The sequence below is a fragment of the Orcinus orca genome, chromosome 11 (assembly GCF_937001465.1).
Source record: "Orcinus orca chromosome 11, mOrcOrc1.1, whole genome shotgun sequence".
NCBI classification, from domain to species: domain Eukaryota; kingdom Metazoa; phylum Chordata; class Mammalia; order Artiodactyla; family Delphinidae; genus Orcinus; species Orcinus orca.
In genome coordinates this window covers 8,750,123-8,766,218 of record NC_064569.1, presented here as the reverse complement: position 1 = coordinate 8,766,218, position 16,096 = coordinate 8,750,123, and the positions used below count along the sequence as shown (strand labels likewise).

Here is a 16,096-nt window from a genome sequence, read left to right as displayed (position 1 = left end):
CTGAAGGATAAAGTAACTTGGGCAAGCCCAAGTGTTCACAAAGACCTGGATTCATAGTCCAGAACTCAAGTTTTTAGCCACTATTTTATTGCTGAAATGATGGATTTGATGATGCCTTCCCACCTACCCCATGTTACAGTTCAATACAGATGAATAATCATTTATTTGGCAATCGCTACGCAACCATCACAGACTCTGTAGGAGTGGGTAATGCAAAGTTGATTAAGATGGTTCCAGCCCTCAGTGGTTTAGAATCTAGCAATTAACATAGTTTTCCTCTATGTTCCCAAATTGATTATAATTCACATGACGGGACACCTTGAACATTACTATTCATGCACATTACTTCTTTTGCCTAGAGTCCCTCCGTTTACCTTCTTTCTCTCTATAAACCGAGAAATATGTTTATTAAATTCAGGTGAATCTTACTCTAACTGTCCCATCTTCCCCATGAAACTTTCCAGGGGGATGTTCCTTTATGTTCCCACCCTAAAATAATATTATCAACTCTTTGGAGACCTAGGCCTTTTTCATCTTCAGCACCTAATAATAATAATAGCTAATTTTTATTATGGTTTTCCTTATTCGAGGCATTTGACACGAATACATTAATTTAACCCTTATAGTAATCCAACAAAGTAAAAACTATTTTTATGTCCATTATGTAGAGAAAAAACTGAGGTACTATGAATTAAGTAACTTGCCCATGGTTGCTTAATTACTACTGGCAGAGCCAGGATATACAGGATATAGTCCAGGATGCTGGACCCCAGAGTCTGCGATTTTGACCTCTTATCTAGTGCCTCTTCTGCTTTAGTCATTGCATTTCTTAGTCACTCTGTAAACATTTGTTAAGTAAATAACTTTTTTGTATCTCTGGCACTGGATTAGAGTTCTTAGTATCCTGTTATAAACTGACTTTGTAATATAAACATAAAAATAAACTTATCCATGGTTATAACTTTTAAGAAGGAATCAATTTTGAGATTTCTTTTGAATTGCTCAAGATACTTAGTGTAATTGCTAGGTCTCTGACCAGATGCTGGAAAAATGCTTGACTAGGCCCTAAAATACTAGGCTAGCCCTTATCAGTATCTAATCTGCAAGGCCAGGTGACCATTCTGGGCGCCCTGTTCCTCAAGGGAGATACTTGTCTTGCTCTCTGGAAATTTCCCCCTAAGGGAAGCATGACTGTTGGGGTTTGCAATGGAGAATGGAAGAAGCACTTGCCCTGGGTCAAATTCCTGGCTCCATGCTCCCAGGTGCTTCAGGGCTTCTTCTGTTGAGGGTGGGAATTAGGAAGGGACAGAGACACATCTGCAGGATGTCACTCACTCCCAGCTCAACCCACTTGCTGGAAACTGATCTCACTCTAGGGAAAGTAGATGCAAAGGTTTTTTAATTTCTTTAGTGCTTTCAGGAAACTTTCCACACTTTCTGCCAGACTTGCCTTTTAGCACTTCATCTGGCATTTAATGCACAAGTCCATTCAATATAATCATATTTTCCAGAAGGAAGGATGGTGATAGTTTTTTTTCCCTTCTTTAATTAGATCAAATCTGTGATAATCTGTTTCAATTACAGTGTTTCCTTTTCAAAAGACCATAGACTAATGCGATCAGAGACTAAGGACCAGGAGTCATCTATCATTAATTTATCAATAAATATTTTTATCACCTCTGATGTGCCAGACACTTCGCTAGGTTTTGGAGAAATTTGAGGGAATAAGACAGGAAAAAACTTACACTTTTTTTAGAATGGTGAAGAAATTTGAAAGTAGAATGATAGCCACTTTTGACATCTGAAGAGAGGAAAAAGGACCTAATTTTATATATACGGTCCCCCAGAACAAAACTGGGGCAAATAGGTTGAAATTACAGGAAGACATATTTTCTCTATTGGAAGGAAAAATTGTCCAAAGATGAACTGTTCTCCTCAATGTAGTGAGTTCCCCATTACCAGGGATGTTATTTAAGGAAAAATTATGTTTTAAAAAAAGATATTGGATATCTGATTCAGCTGAGTAAAATTTAATATACCTTCAAGTCTTGACATTATATAATTCTATAAAATTTGATAGCAATGGAAAAAGTTAAGAAAGCCAAAATATTTTAATACTGTAAACCAGAACTACAATCCCATATTAATAAAAAAGACCTTATAATTATAACTTGACAATTTTATTGGATCTCACCTTAGCAGAGACCTCTCTGGGACCCGCTGTGGTAATGACCTAACTATATTCAAGTGATGAGAAATAATAACATGTCTTCATGAAGGGGGACCAAATTGCTCCCATATTTCAATGTAATAGTCACCAAGAAGCTGTTCGTCCACTGACTCTGGGGGAAACTAAGGCACACAAAAATGGTACCATTATCTTTGGAAGAACATCTAAAGCAGTGTCTATATTTTTAGGTAGTTGAGTTGTTGGTCACTTCTGTCCCCTCAGTACTAAGGTCTAAGTCCAGCTCTCCTCAAAGAGATCAGAGATTCTACTTTGCACATAGGGAAGTCGATTCTTCCAGTGTTCTAGGGTAGGAAATATTCTCATATTGTGGCTGATGCAGATTAAATCTCCCCTTCATCCATTGGCTGGCGGCCTGCCGCATTATTGTCTGATCTTTCATTGTTTGCTGGTGTTATTTGCCTGCAAGTTTTTTGTGAGCTTCTTGCTTCCCAAGCTCCTATTGTATGTGGTTACACTTCATTGCACACGCCTTGCCAAGGAAATTTAGTTTCCAGAAAAACAAAATGTGTGTGTGTGCATGTGTTCCCTCTGCCTTTAAGGAGAAGACTGTAAAGTTGCCACACTTCCCAGGACAAAACTATGAGCTCAGGGAGATAACAGGGCCGGGGGCACAAACGGTAGAGTTGGTTGAGAGCAGAGGCCCCAGCATCAGAGTGCCCACAGGTTTGCTTCCTGATTCTATAACATTTACTGTGTGACCTTTCATAAGTTCCTTAACCTCTTTGTGCACGGTTACTTAATCTGGAAAAGGCGAATAACATTGCCTGAGGTTTGGTGTTAGGCTAAAGTAACACACGCCTATGGCAATAGTTAAGCACCCGATAAATATTAGCTGTTATTATTACTATTACTGAGAGGTTTCCCTCAGTGGTATTGTCAGCCCTGTGGTTTCTGAGGAGCAGGAATCAGCTGTGACCTTTTATGTAAAGAAAACTGAAACCAAAAGGCCCCATGGGGTTTGACCCTGCGATGGGAGTTGTGGGTATGTGTAAAGGCCTCCTGTCCAGGTAACGGTGGTGACTTCACTGCCCTCTGAGGCCTACTTAGGTGAGCCAGCCCCACAACCTTGTGTTTTCTCGGCCTGCTTTACGTCTACGGGGAGGGTAAGTCAGTGCTCAGCCGAGGACGCATCGCAGCTTCATACCGCCCCCTAGCGGACTGGGAAGGTCATTCGCAGGAGCCAGGTCCTCACAGCCAAGAGGTCCTGCGTGTTCGCGGCATCGCGGCGGAGCGTGCGTATCCCCGGGTGAATCGGAGTCATTGAGTCTCTCAGCCTCTAGGCTCCTCACCAGAAAAATGAGGACAATCACGACTCCCGCATGGGACCGTGGTGAGAATCCAATGAGATAGCGGCACATGTGAAATCTTACAATTTTAGATATTTCTGTTATTATAATAGTTGCACTAGTTATCATTCTGATCGACGACTCTCTTCCAGGGACCCGCTAGAGTTAGAAGATTGTTCGCATTAGGGCTCTCCCTCAGCGTCAGCGTCGCCAGCAGACCCCACTACTATTCTTAGTCCCGCACCCTGACACACAGAGGCATTTCGGGGGCTCAGTAAAGCATTATTGGGCTCCAGCCTAGAGGACAAACTTGCAGCCTTGGGTCAGGAGGGGAGTGTTGTGATCTGGTGGAACTAGAAGCCCTGCCCCTAGTGGTAATGGGGCAAAGGACCCTAACGTCGCCAAGGACCTCACTGATGGTTTCCTCCGAACTCTTCCTTACTTCCTCTCCCTCCCGCCGCCCATCCCTCACCCCCTCGCCCCACCCCACCCCTTTCCCCTCCTTTGCTTCAGGGCAGTCTCATCGCTTGTGGGCGAGGCTGTTTTCTTCCCAACCCCCTGGGAATGCCTCCTCTGGGACCTGGGCCTGAGGTTGTAATAAATGCCCAGCAGAGCTGCGGTCCAGCACCCTGGGTCCTCCCCACCTCCGCTAGCCTGCCGCGCTCCCTGCCCTGGCACCGGCGTCATGCTCTGGAAGGCCCTGCTCCTCCTCTCCGCCTGCTTTGCCCTGGCGGTGACTTACCCCGCACTGCTTCAGGGTGAGTGCACGTTGGGAGGTCTTCTGGAGAAGAGGGCTAAAGTCCATTCACCGCGTGTGTGTGTGTGTGCGTGTGTGTGTGTGTGTGTGCGTGTGTGTGTGTGTGTGTGTGTGCGTGCGTGCGTGCGTGCGTGCGTGTGTGTGTGTGAGCTATGAGGCCTTGGGCAAGTTGAGTGGCTTGACTAAGATTAAGGTTGTGTTTTGAATCCGCCTCATACAGGTAGTCAGGCTGGGTCAAATGGAATTAGGGTTGGTGATGAGAGGGCTCTTGAGGTTTCCCTGTGGTCCCCTTAACTATCAGGTGCTACAGAGGCTTTCTCTATTTGATTCAGGTTAAAAAGTCCTTGGGTGTACTCTAACTTTACTGGAGAGTAAGATTCAAAGTGCTTTAGCCGCTGGCTGGGTTACATGCAGTGGGAATCAGTGGGTCTGGAGCAGAAACTTGTGAGTCATATTGAGAGAGGAAGGAATCCCTGTCTCCTGAACCAGAAGAAGGCTGCTTTCCCCCCAAGGCTCTTTCTCTTCTAGTCCTTCCTGAACTCAGATCCATTTCTCAAGAGGAGGGGTATTCATTCACTTGCACTAAAATGGTGACTTTACCCTCCACTTCCTCCCAGCTCTCCCTTCTGGTAGCTCTCAATTTATCCGCTGCTGGGTTTGGGTTCTTTACTGCATATGAATGAATGACAAAGCAAATGACTAAATTAGAGAGCTAATGATTTTGACCTCATTGGCAGGGTGCCCACAACCTGCTGGACTAGGCAGCCACAAGGACTGTAGGTCTTTCACTGCAGCCCAAGCAGACCCAGGTGGTAGGCTCATCAGGCCTTCATGGTTATGATGCTTTTATGGTTCACAAGACCCAAAATGTCTGGATTGTGCATTCTCTAGGACAGACTGGAAATTGAAGAGCTAGATGTAGCCCATTAAATGAAAATGGTAGGAGTCCCCATTTTAGAGTCCATTTCATTCTTGCTTATGCACCTTGGAAATAGCTGTTTTCCTTGCTCCTTTCCCCCACTTATATTTTTAGTTTTCAGGGAACTGAAAGAATTATATAGGGGAGTTTTTGAAATTTTATTCCACTGCAGTCTGACTGATTCACATTTAGAGGCACAATATCAAACGCTCCTTCCTAACCCGACCCCTCAAAGGAGGGTGGAGTAGGGGCAGCGAGCGTATTCCTAGGTGGCAGTTAGTCTTCTGGACATTCTAGCACTTGGCAGAAGAGAAACTTGTGGGGAGACCAGTTTGATTCAATATCCCCTTTTCTGTTCCATGTTTTCCCTGGAAAAAGATCTAGCTGGGAATGGAAGGCTGTGGAGATGGTGGAAACATTCTCACAAGAAAGTACTTGAACTGTTTTTTTTTTTCTTTTTGGTTCCTCTAGAATTCATCACTGACTTAGAGTCAACCACTGTCCTGGAGTCAACCACTGACCCAGAGTCGACCACTGGCCTAGATTTGACTACTGGCCTACAGTGGACCACTGGCCTAGAGTTGACCACTGGCCTAGAGTTGACTACTGGCCTAGAGTTGACCACTGGCCTAGAGTTGACTACTGACCCAGAGTCGACCATTGGCCCAGAGTTGACCACTGACCCAGAGTCGACCACTGGCCTAGATTTGACCACTGGCCTAGAGTTGACCACTGGCCTAGAGTCAACCACTGACCCAGAGTCGACCACTGGCTCAGAGTCGACCACTGGCCTAGAGCTGACCACTGGCTCAGAGTCGACCACTGATCCAGAGTCGACCACTGGCCTACAGTTGACCACTGACCCAGAATTGACCACTGGCTTAGAGTCGACTGCTGACCCAGAGTCGACCACTGGCCTACAGTGGGCCACTGGCTTAGAGTCAACCACTGACCCAGAGTCGACCACTGGCCTAGAGTCGACCACTGACCCAGAGTCGACCACTGGCCTAGAGTCGACCACTGACCCAGAGTCGACCACTGACCCAGAGTCGACCACTGGCCTAGAGTCGACCACTGACCTGTCAGACTTGACCACGCACCATGACTTCACTGAAGATGCACAAACAACAACTGACGTGTATTTGGAGAACACACAGACTTTTGGTAAGTGAGGGTTCTGTCCTCAGAGGAGGCCTGGGCAGCAATTGGTAGGCTCCCTCTTTTACATTTCTGAGGGAAAGGCTGCTTTTGTCCAGTGCACTTGATTCCCAGCATATGTCTGTGACAATTCCCGTCGTCCATTTTGTTTTCCTAGAATTGCCTACTAATGTGGGATTAAACACCCTGAGCTCTAAGGAAGAAGCCACTGAGGTCACAGGTGAGGATTCCTCTCTTCAGAAATGCAGAAGTTCCTCCCTGCCTCCCTTTCCTTATTTATAGTTCTTTACATAGGAAAGTCCTATGGTAATTTACACATTTGGGGATACTTTTGCTGCTTTGTTCTCTGAGGTGGAGTAAACTTAGCCAAAAGTTCATTGAAACTTGAGGAAAGTTAAAGCATTTCCCAGAACGCCAGGAACTGCAACTGGTTGAACACCAGCATAGCTCCAGCCCCAAGGTCTGACCTGATCTGATCTCTGGGACCTGCTTTCTGGGCTTCCCTAAAGAGGACAAGCTCCTTCATGTCTCTGTAGGGTCAGAAAAGGGGTTAACAATTTCCTTTTCTTTTCCAGTTGATTACAATTCATTTCAAATAGAGAACTTTTGGAGTAAAGGTTACACTAAGTGTAAATCTTATCTGAATATAGACTGAACAGACGATAGAGCAATTTAAAAGCTTCATGAATTAAGCAGTGTCCCTATCTCTGCCCATCCCTCTCTCAAGCCACCATCATTTTTCAATTTTCTGTCTGCCACTCAGCCAAGAAGTCGTAAGATTTCAATGCCTTCCACCCCCGCAAAAAAACCCCAGTAGTCTGCAGGAATGCCTGAGATTTTCGCTAAGAAAGACCCTTGGGCCTTACTTACAAAAGCAAATTTCTAAACACTCTGATTCTTATGTCTATAAATAATAGCTAACATTGATTGAGACCTACTGTATTCCAGCACTGCTTAAAGCGTATAGGGGATTGCAGATTGTAGTTGGAGAAATCTAGAAATTGTATTTTAGTGGAGGCTGAAGGGCCTGTTAAAAAGAAGGTTGGATCTCTCAGGGACTTCTAAGTGTGAGTGGAGACCAGCCCTTTAAATCCTTCTCATGAAGTGCACTTGTGTTTCATTTCCACTGGTAGGATTTCAGGCATGGCAGAGTGCCTTGGCAGTTAGAAGAAGGGAGGTTTTTGTGTCATAGACTCAGTGGAGTCCTACGTTTACTAGGGGGCTACTTGAGTCTGTGAGCTGAATGACAGACACACTGTGATCCTTACTGGAAGTGAATAAAAACCATTTCTTTACTTAATTATAGAGGAGCCCAGCACCTCCACGGGAAGCAACGAGTACAACACAGTGTTTTTTGGTTAAGTTTCTCCTCTCTTGTCTCTGGTATCTTATTAGGGATTTGACACCATTTTCAATGCTGGGAAAGGATTCCAATTTAAAACTTTCCAGATGCTGAGATCAGCTATAATTCTAATATGGAGGTGAAAAAGACAGCCTCTTTCCTCTCTGAGGTTTACCGTCCAAGTCTAATTGTTTGCATTTTCAGTCACCAAATAGGCATAGGATAAACAAGTTTTCTCCCTTGAGTTTTCCAAGATTTCCTGTCTCACTAGGATGTGGATTCCAGTCCAGTCTATGGAATCTTTTTAAGGGAGAGCCTGAGGAAAAGGCATCAGATTTTCTGATTCATAAAATATATAATTCAATTAAAAGCTGTAAAGCCTAGGAGCTCTGAATCAGGAAGTCCTGGTTTTAATACTTTGCCTCACTCCTGGCTTTTTTGGAAATTTCTGAAGTAACTTCTTCAGGCATTAAAATGGATACCTGGACAGTGTGCAGGTATCTTGCTTAAGGCTCAAAGAGAGCACAGGAGAATAAGGAATTTACACCTTAAATTAAATCATGTGCCCAGTGGGAAATGAGAAAGATGAGCCTGATCTTTTGAGCACTAGGTTTTCTTGTTTCTCTTGGCAACTCATGTTTTCATTTTTGTTTTTGTTTTGCTTTTTAGTTTAGAAAATGAAGCAGATTCTCATTACCTGTGACCATCGCTCTACTAACCACAACATTCTAAGAAGATTCTGAGCCTCTGAACAAGCCTTCCATTCCATTATAGGAGCTTGAATAATTGTAAAAGACTAGACTAGTGAGACATCGGAGGTACCTACTTGAGGATAAACAGAGTGGCAGGAATTATACACAGACAGAAGAGGGGCATCTCTTAACCATGTCCCATTTAATATGGGCTCAATAAATGTTCATTTGTACTAAATTTTGAGAGGGGGTTTTTATTTTATGAGGCAACATTTTTTTTTTGCGGTACGCAGGCCTCTCACTGTTGTGGCCTCCCCCGTTGCGGAGCACAGGCTCTGGAAACGCAGGCTCAGCGGCCATGGCTCACGGGCCCAGCTGCTCCGCAGTATGTGGGATCTTCCCAGACCGGGGCACGAACCCGTGTCCCCTGCATCGGCAGGCGGACTCTCAACCACTGCGCCACTAGGGAAGCCCTATGAGGCAACATATTGCTTAGTTGCCTTGTTTTAGAACCAATAACCATTTTACTCCTCTCTGATAAATACTTTACAATCAGGCGCCAACTCCTTATGACCACAGGAAAGCGTGAAATGAGCCTATGGAAAGTATATTGGTTTTCCTATTCCTATTATAACAAGTTACCACAAACTTAGTAAATTAAAATAACATAAACCTATTATTTTAGTTTTGTAGCTCAGAAGTCTGAAAGGCATCTCACTGGATTGAAAACAATGTGTTGGCAGGGCTGAGTTCCTTTCTGAAGCCTTTCTGGAAAAATCCATTTTCTTGCCCACTTTTCTTGGCCATCTTGCATCTTTGAAGCCAGCAAAGGTTGGTTGATTCTGACAGTACATCACAGAGTCACCAACACCGACTCTACTGCCTCCCTCTTCCACATTTGAGGACACATTGAGCTCCACCTGGATAACCTAGGATAATCTCTATTTCAAGGTCAATTGATTAATGACCTTAATTCCCCCTCTACCATGTAACTGAACATATTCAGTGGTTCTGGGAATTAATAGGTGAGCATCTTTGGGAAGCCATGACACAGACAGCAGAGAACATCTTACTCTAGAACTGGTTTGGTTCAGTGGGGGATGGAAACAATCACCCATGTTTTTCTTTATGTTTACACTATATTTTTTGCAAAAGGGAGTGGGTGAGTTTATGTAAAATTAGTTGGTTTCACGTATTTATACTTCACAGTATGTATATGCCACAGTATAAATGACAAACTAAAATGGCACAAGTTTAGAGTGATGGGCAGACTTGGGAGTGAAGAGATGTAGATTCTACCAGTTGTATCTCTGCCTCTTGTGAACCCCAGCTTCCTCTTATAAAATGAGTCGGTTATATCAAATCAATTGAAATTTCCTTTTTGCTCCTTAATATATTTCAACAAATAATACACTTATTTTTGGGATCATTAATGTAAAGAATTATTAATGTATTAGTTTGCCTCAGGGAGAAGTATTCCATGTCATCAGTGATCTGTCACATAGGCTTGTACCAGAGCACATCATATTTGAGGATTCCTTAGCCTGGCTCCATCAAGCCGCTTGTCTCAGGGTTTTCATCTAAATAGGAAAGTAGTTCCAAGGCCTCCACTGATCTCTTTTAAGGATATAAAACTATTTCTGTTCTGTCAGTGACTATTTTTCCAATTTCTCTTCCCGCTTTCTTTTTAATTTCAAGTGGATTTCAGCATGGAATTTTATCATGGACTATTGGAATGATTTGTGAAATTTAGCCAAGAAAAAGTGTTAGTGGACTCAAAATAGGCACTCATTAGTATCTATCCAGAATGGAAAAAAGTTTTCATTTCAAATTCCAGCTGCACAGTTTAAGTGGTTACCTCGAGAACAGAGATGAGTCCAGCCAAACCGGGGGATTGGTTGAAGGGGGAATTTGTAGCATGTCTGCTTAGTATTTACTGATCCTGGTGTAAGTGGCAGTTGAAGTTATGGGTTTAGAGAGGTCACTTAGGAAGAGTATATAAAGATCTTCCTCAACCTACAATGGGGTTATGCACCCAGTACCCACTGTAAGTTGAAAATACCCTAAGTCGAAAATACATTTAATACATCTAACCTACCGAAGGTCATAGCTTAGCCTAGCCTACTTAAACGTGCTCAGAACACTTACGTCAGCCACTGTTGGGCAAAATCATCTGATTGGGCAAAGCCAAGTTTTATCATCAAATGTTGAATAGCTCATGTAATTTACTGAATACTGTTCCAAAAGTGAAAAACAGAATGGCTGTACGCATACGGAATGGTTGTAAAGTCTATCAGTTTTTTACCCTCATGATCATGTGGCTGACTCAGGGCTGGAGAGAGTATCATGCTGCAAATGATGAGAAGCCCTACCCAGTTTCTGTCCTCGTAATAATAGCTACCACTGAAGGCCTGGCCTGAGCTGAGAGCTCTATATGAGTTATTTACACTGTGTACAAGTTCTATATGCTATTACTAATTGTACAAAATTAATTAATTTGTACCAAAAATTAATTATACAAAATATTAAATAATATTTAACATAAAATGTTAGGTGAGCTGACATGGGTTGTGAAAGAATTCACAGAAGTATTAACAAGGGCATAAAAGAAAGTTTTTATTCACTTTCCAAGGGCGGAGAGGGGCCAAACGCCTAGAGTGGTGTTGGCCCTGAAGGGTGGGGGGGGTGAGTCTTTTATTGTGCTTTAAAGGGCTAGGTGCTGGAAAGAGGGAGGGGGTTCACATCTGTTTTGGTCCACGGTTTTATGTGGGCTGGCTGTGCTTCTACAGGATGTGGTTTTTCTGAGAATCTGTAACCTTTTGTTTTCAGTAATTTTCTAGTCCTTAGATGTCTGAAAGAGACTTGATGGTGGCCCTTGACAGGCGTTATCCTATTCTGAACAATGTTAGATGGGTTTACATAAAGTGTGTGCAATTTATATATAAATACAAATTTTGGGCAAATTTTTATACTGGTGTAGGCTATTCTGTTTCTTTAGTCCAGAACCTCCCCAATTTTCAAGCATTTTGGTTTACTTTAGCCCATTTACATTTAATGTAATTATTGATATGTTTGGAGCTTACGTGTACCATTTTACTTTTTGTTTTCTGTTTATCTTGTTATTTCTCTATTTTCTATGTTTTGCCTTCCTGTGGGCTACCTGAATATTTTTTTAAAATTCCATTTTGGTTTATCTATAGTATTTTGAGTGTATCTCTTTGTACAGCTTTTTTTTTTTAGTGGTTGTTGTAGGTATTACATTATATACACATACATTTTCATTGTCTAAGAGGGTCAATATTTTACCACTTTGAGTGAACTGTAGAAATCTTGCCTCCCTGTATGTCTTCCTTTACCCTCCTCTGCTTATAATTGTTTTAAATACTTCTCTACACACATTTACAGCCATATCAGAGAGTATTAGATAATTTTTGCTTTAACTGTCAAACATACTTAGGAAGTTCAAAAGAAAAAGGAAGATGTATTTTATCAGCCCATATTTCCCCCTTTCCATTGTTTTCTTCTTCTTGCTGTTCCAAAGTTCCTTCTTTCATCATTTTCTTTCTGTTTAGAGAACTTCCTTTAGCCATTCTTTTCAGGAAGATCTGCTGGTGACAAACTCTTGTTTTCCTTCATCCAATGTCTTTATTTCCCTTTCATTCCTGAGAGATAAAATTACTATATGAAAATCAGTATTGACAGTTCTTTTCTTTCAGTACTTAAAGAGTATTGTGCCACTTCTTTCTGGCTTTCATGTTTTCTGCTATTTGTACTGTTTTTCCCCTATAGATAAGTTGTTTCTCTTGCTGCTTTCAGGATATTTTTCTTTGTCTTTATTTTCAAATATTTGACTATGATGTGTCTTGGTGTGGATTTCTTTGGGTTTATCTTGGTTGGAATTTGCTTGCCTTTTTGAATCTTTAGGCTTATGTCTTCTGCCAAATTTGGGAAGTTTTCAGCCATTATTTCTTTTAGGATTCAGATGACATGAATATTAGGCCTTTTGTTATACTCCTGCAGGACCCTGAGAATCTGATAGGTATTTTGTGTTGTTTGTTTGTTTGTTGTTGTCTCTTTTCTCTCTGTTGTTCAGATTGAGTCATTTCTATTGTTCTGTCTTCAAGTTCACAGATTGTTTTCCTCTGCTGTTGAGCCCTTCCATTAAGTTTTAAAATTTTGGTTATTATAATTTTCAGTTCTGAAATTTCCTTTTGGTTCTGCTATACATTTTGATTCTTTGCTAAGACTTTTTATTTCTTTGCTGAGGTTTTTTCAGTTGTTTTAAGCATGTCTATAATTGCTCATTGAAGCATTTTTATGACAACTGCTTGAAACTCTTTGTCAGATAATTCTAATATCTCTGGCCTTTTCATCTGGCATCTGCTGATTGTCTTTTTTATTCGGGTTGAGATTTTCCTGATTCTTAGTATGATGAATGATTTTCAATTGAAACAGGACATTTTAGGTATTAGAGGCTCTGGATCTTATTTAAATCTTCTGTCTTAGCTGGATTTCTGTGATACTACTCCAGCAGGTAAAAGGTGGAGGTACTGAATTACTGGCAGGTAGGGGCAGAAGTAAAGATCTCCCCCTCAACTTGTGTTGACTCCCAAGCAGGGGAGGGGTTCCCCATAATTGCCTGGTGAAGGATGGAATTCTGGCTCCCCACAAGGCCTCCACTGATATCACCCTGTCTGAGAGGAGTAGGGGTGTCTTGTTACTACTTTCCGTGTAGTCTCCACTGACACTACCCCTGTATGGAAAGGAGGGAGTGCTTTGTTACTGTTGGATGAGGGAGGACGTCCAGGCTCCCCATCTGGTTGCCACTAACTCTGTGGGGTGGGGGGAAAATGAGGGTCTTAAACTGCTAAGTGGGGATGAAAGTTCCAGTTCCTCCTCGGTCTTCTCTAACTTTACTCTGGCACAGGTTTGGGCACCTTGTTACAGCCAGGCATGTGTGGAAGTCTAGACTCCCCACTTGGGGCCATAGCTTTTTCTGTGGTGTTTGACTGTAGAAGAGGGATTATTGTCTAAATGTTTTCTGCCATGCTAGGCTGTCTGTTTCCTAGTCCTCTGGCTGGACAGAATAGGTTTTTGTTGGGTTAAAAAAAATCACATAAAAAATATGTGATTGCATTATCACATATACGGTTTGAAAAGCTAACCCTGGCTGCAGACTACAGCTTGGAAAAGAATTTGGAGGAAAAGCGAAAATGGTTACAGGTCACCAAGTAGGGAGGATACTGTAGAGCATAGGTGAATGGAGGTGGTGATAGAGATAGAGACAAGTTGAGAAATGTTTAGAAAAGGGGACAAAAATTGGTGGTGGATCTTGTATGGAATGACACAGAGCTAAAGCTATAGATTTTGTATTGCATGAGTGGTTGGATGGTGGTCTCTAGAGTTAGGATTATCAGATTAATTTTGTTTTGGAAATACTGTACTGAGTGGTACCTTTAAAATATTTAAATGAAGATGTCATATAGGTAAAGGTGTGAAGCTCAGTAGAGGTCTTGGCAAGACACTGAACTTTGTATCATGGCACACAGATAATAATTGAAGCCGTGGGCAAGGATGAGTTTTTATTTTTATTTTTTCCAGTTTTATTGAGGTATAATTGGTGAATAAAATTGTATATAGTGCTCACTTTGGCAGCACATATACTAAAATTGGAATGATACAGAGAAGATTAGCATGGCCCCTGCACAAGGATGTCACATAAATTTATGAAGTGTTCTATATTTTTAAAAATTGTATAGAATTAAAATGTACGGTGTGATGATTTCATATACACATACATTGTGAAATGATTACCACAATCAAGTTAACACATCTGCTGCCTCACATAGTTACCTTTTTTTTTTTTTTTAGTATGAACTTTTCTAAGGAGATAGTATATAGTGAGAAAAGAATCTAAAACAAAGTTAGAGGAATTTGGTGGCTAAATGGAAGCATATGCATCTGCAAAGGACACGCAAGGCTTTAACTCCTAGATGGTGGGAATCATGATTTTTATATTCATCTTAAACTCCTAGTAAAATAACTGGTGTGGAAGAGGGACTCAATAAATATTTGATAAATGAAAAAAGTAAGGAGTAGAGCAACCAGAGAGTTAGACTATGAAACAGGTACACACAGTATCATGGAGCCAAAGGAAGAGAGTGTTTTAAGTAGGACAGAGTTGTAAATAATGTCCATTGCTTCTGAGAAGCAAGTTAAGATGAAGATTGAAACATATCCACTGACATGTTTCAGCAAGCTGGAAGTCATTGGTTACCCTGGTGTGAGCTGTTTGACTGGAAGGATGGGAACAGAAGTCTTGGTTTATAAGGCTTTGTCAGCCTTTGTTTTGATTTTTGAGCCTATTGGTCAATTTTTTCCTTAATATAACTGAGAGCAACTTATGTGTTAATAGTAAAAACATTTCCTATCCCTTTCTTCTCGAAGTCCAAACAAGGACAACAAGAAAAGAAACAGAAATGCAAACATCATCTCTGATAAAACTTACAGGACAATTAACAGCCACAATTTATAAGGACTGAAAACCAGCAGAATGGTTAATGACATAACAGAAAGGAGAAAAACTTACTCCAGTAGCTGTGCACGTCTGGGGGCAGGGATAGTGGTACCAAATAGAAGTAAGCCAATGGTCTTATAGAACCCTGGCAAGGCTCAAGGACTGTAGACACAAGGCACGTGAAGATTGGGTTGGAGGAGGAGTGATGATGGTGGGGAGACAGGTGACTGGAAACAGGTTCATATCCTCCCTTATTGCATCAGGAGAGAGTAGGTTTATTGTCTAGAAAAACTGAACCAGAGAGGCACTGGACAGTTGGGGACAACTGTTATGGAAGAAGATACGAGTGAGATGCTATTCAAAAAACAGGACAATCAAGTGAAAGCCTATAAAATAAATGGAGAGATGTCCAACCTCTTACCCTGGCCAGCTCCAAAGCGCCAGCAGTGAGGATTATGCTTGCCAAGCAGGAGACGGGAAGATTCTTCTGAAGACTCAGAGCTGTCTCAGAGACAGCACCTGGAGATGAGTTTTAACAAAATAGCTATCATGCCACTCAATCATCCTACTGTGAGGTACATGATTCTACAAAAAATCTTTCAATGCACATAGAGTTTTCTGATTGTCTTGGTGTCTAACTCCAATGTATGAACAGAAAGCAAAGAATCACCAGACATTTGAGGAAAATCTCTATCAAATAAGACTCAAGTAAAGAAACAGTAAAAGGAGAATTCAGAGGAAACAGACAATATGAGGAGTAGAATAAAACTTTAAGAAACTGTAATTAATATATTCTGAGGGAAAAAGAATACATATTGCATCTTTCAAACAAGAACGGGATGCTATTAAATAGTCAACCAGAAGATAAAAAGAAATATTGGTCCTTGTAAATTTAGTTGATAATAAGTTCAATAGAAGATGAAGAACTCCTCCATAAAACAGAGCAAAAATGCAAAGAGATGGTTAATAGGTGAGAAAAAATTCAACACAAATTTCAAAGAAAACAGAATATATTGGGAAAGAAATTATCAATGGAACACTACAACATATGTTCCAGAATTTAAGGATGATCCTCCATGTTGAAAGTGTCCAGTTATTATCCAAAGGCTCACACTTAACATTGCAGGGTCCGGTGCAGGAATACAAATGGAGGCCTGCACACATATCTCTAAAT

The 16,096-nt window shown here is 41.5% G+C and overlaps 1 protein-coding gene and 1 non-coding gene across 42 annotated transcripts; both read left to right on the top strand.

The window, feature by feature from the left end:
• The first annotated feature begins 4,040 nt into the window (after positions 1-4,040).
• Positions 4,041-8,660, top strand: LOC117197156 (integumentary mucin A.1-like). 41 transcript variants are annotated; one of them, XM_049694387.1, is made up of 8 exons: positions 4,041-4,295; positions 5,685-5,824; positions 5,861-5,932; positions 6,167-6,220; positions 6,257-6,377; positions 6,529-6,591; positions 7,678-7,728; positions 8,383-8,660. In XM_049694387.1, exons 1-8 carry the CDS (start codon positions 4,139-4,141, stop codon positions 8,385-8,387), a joined length of 663 nt encoding a protein of 220 aa, XP_049550344.1. In that variant the 5' UTR covers positions 4,041-4,138; the 3' UTR covers positions 8,388-8,660. The 41 variants fall into 41 exon arrangements, with proteins under 41 accessions (XP_049550344.1, XP_049550338.1, XP_049550337.1 ...); XM_049694381.1 differs by having other exon boundaries at positions 5,861-5,950; XM_049694363.1 differs by having other exon boundaries at positions 4,045-4,295; positions 5,861-6,004; positions 6,077-6,220.
• A 5,384-nt stretch (positions 8,661-14,044) lies between these two features.
• LOC117197170 (U6 spliceosomal RNA) lies at positions 14,045-14,151 on the top strand. Its single transcript, XR_004477694.1, has one exon. It is a non-coding gene; the product is annotated as a U6 spliceosomal RNA (small nuclear RNA).
• The last annotated feature ends 1,945 nt before the right edge of the window (positions 14,152-16,096 follow it).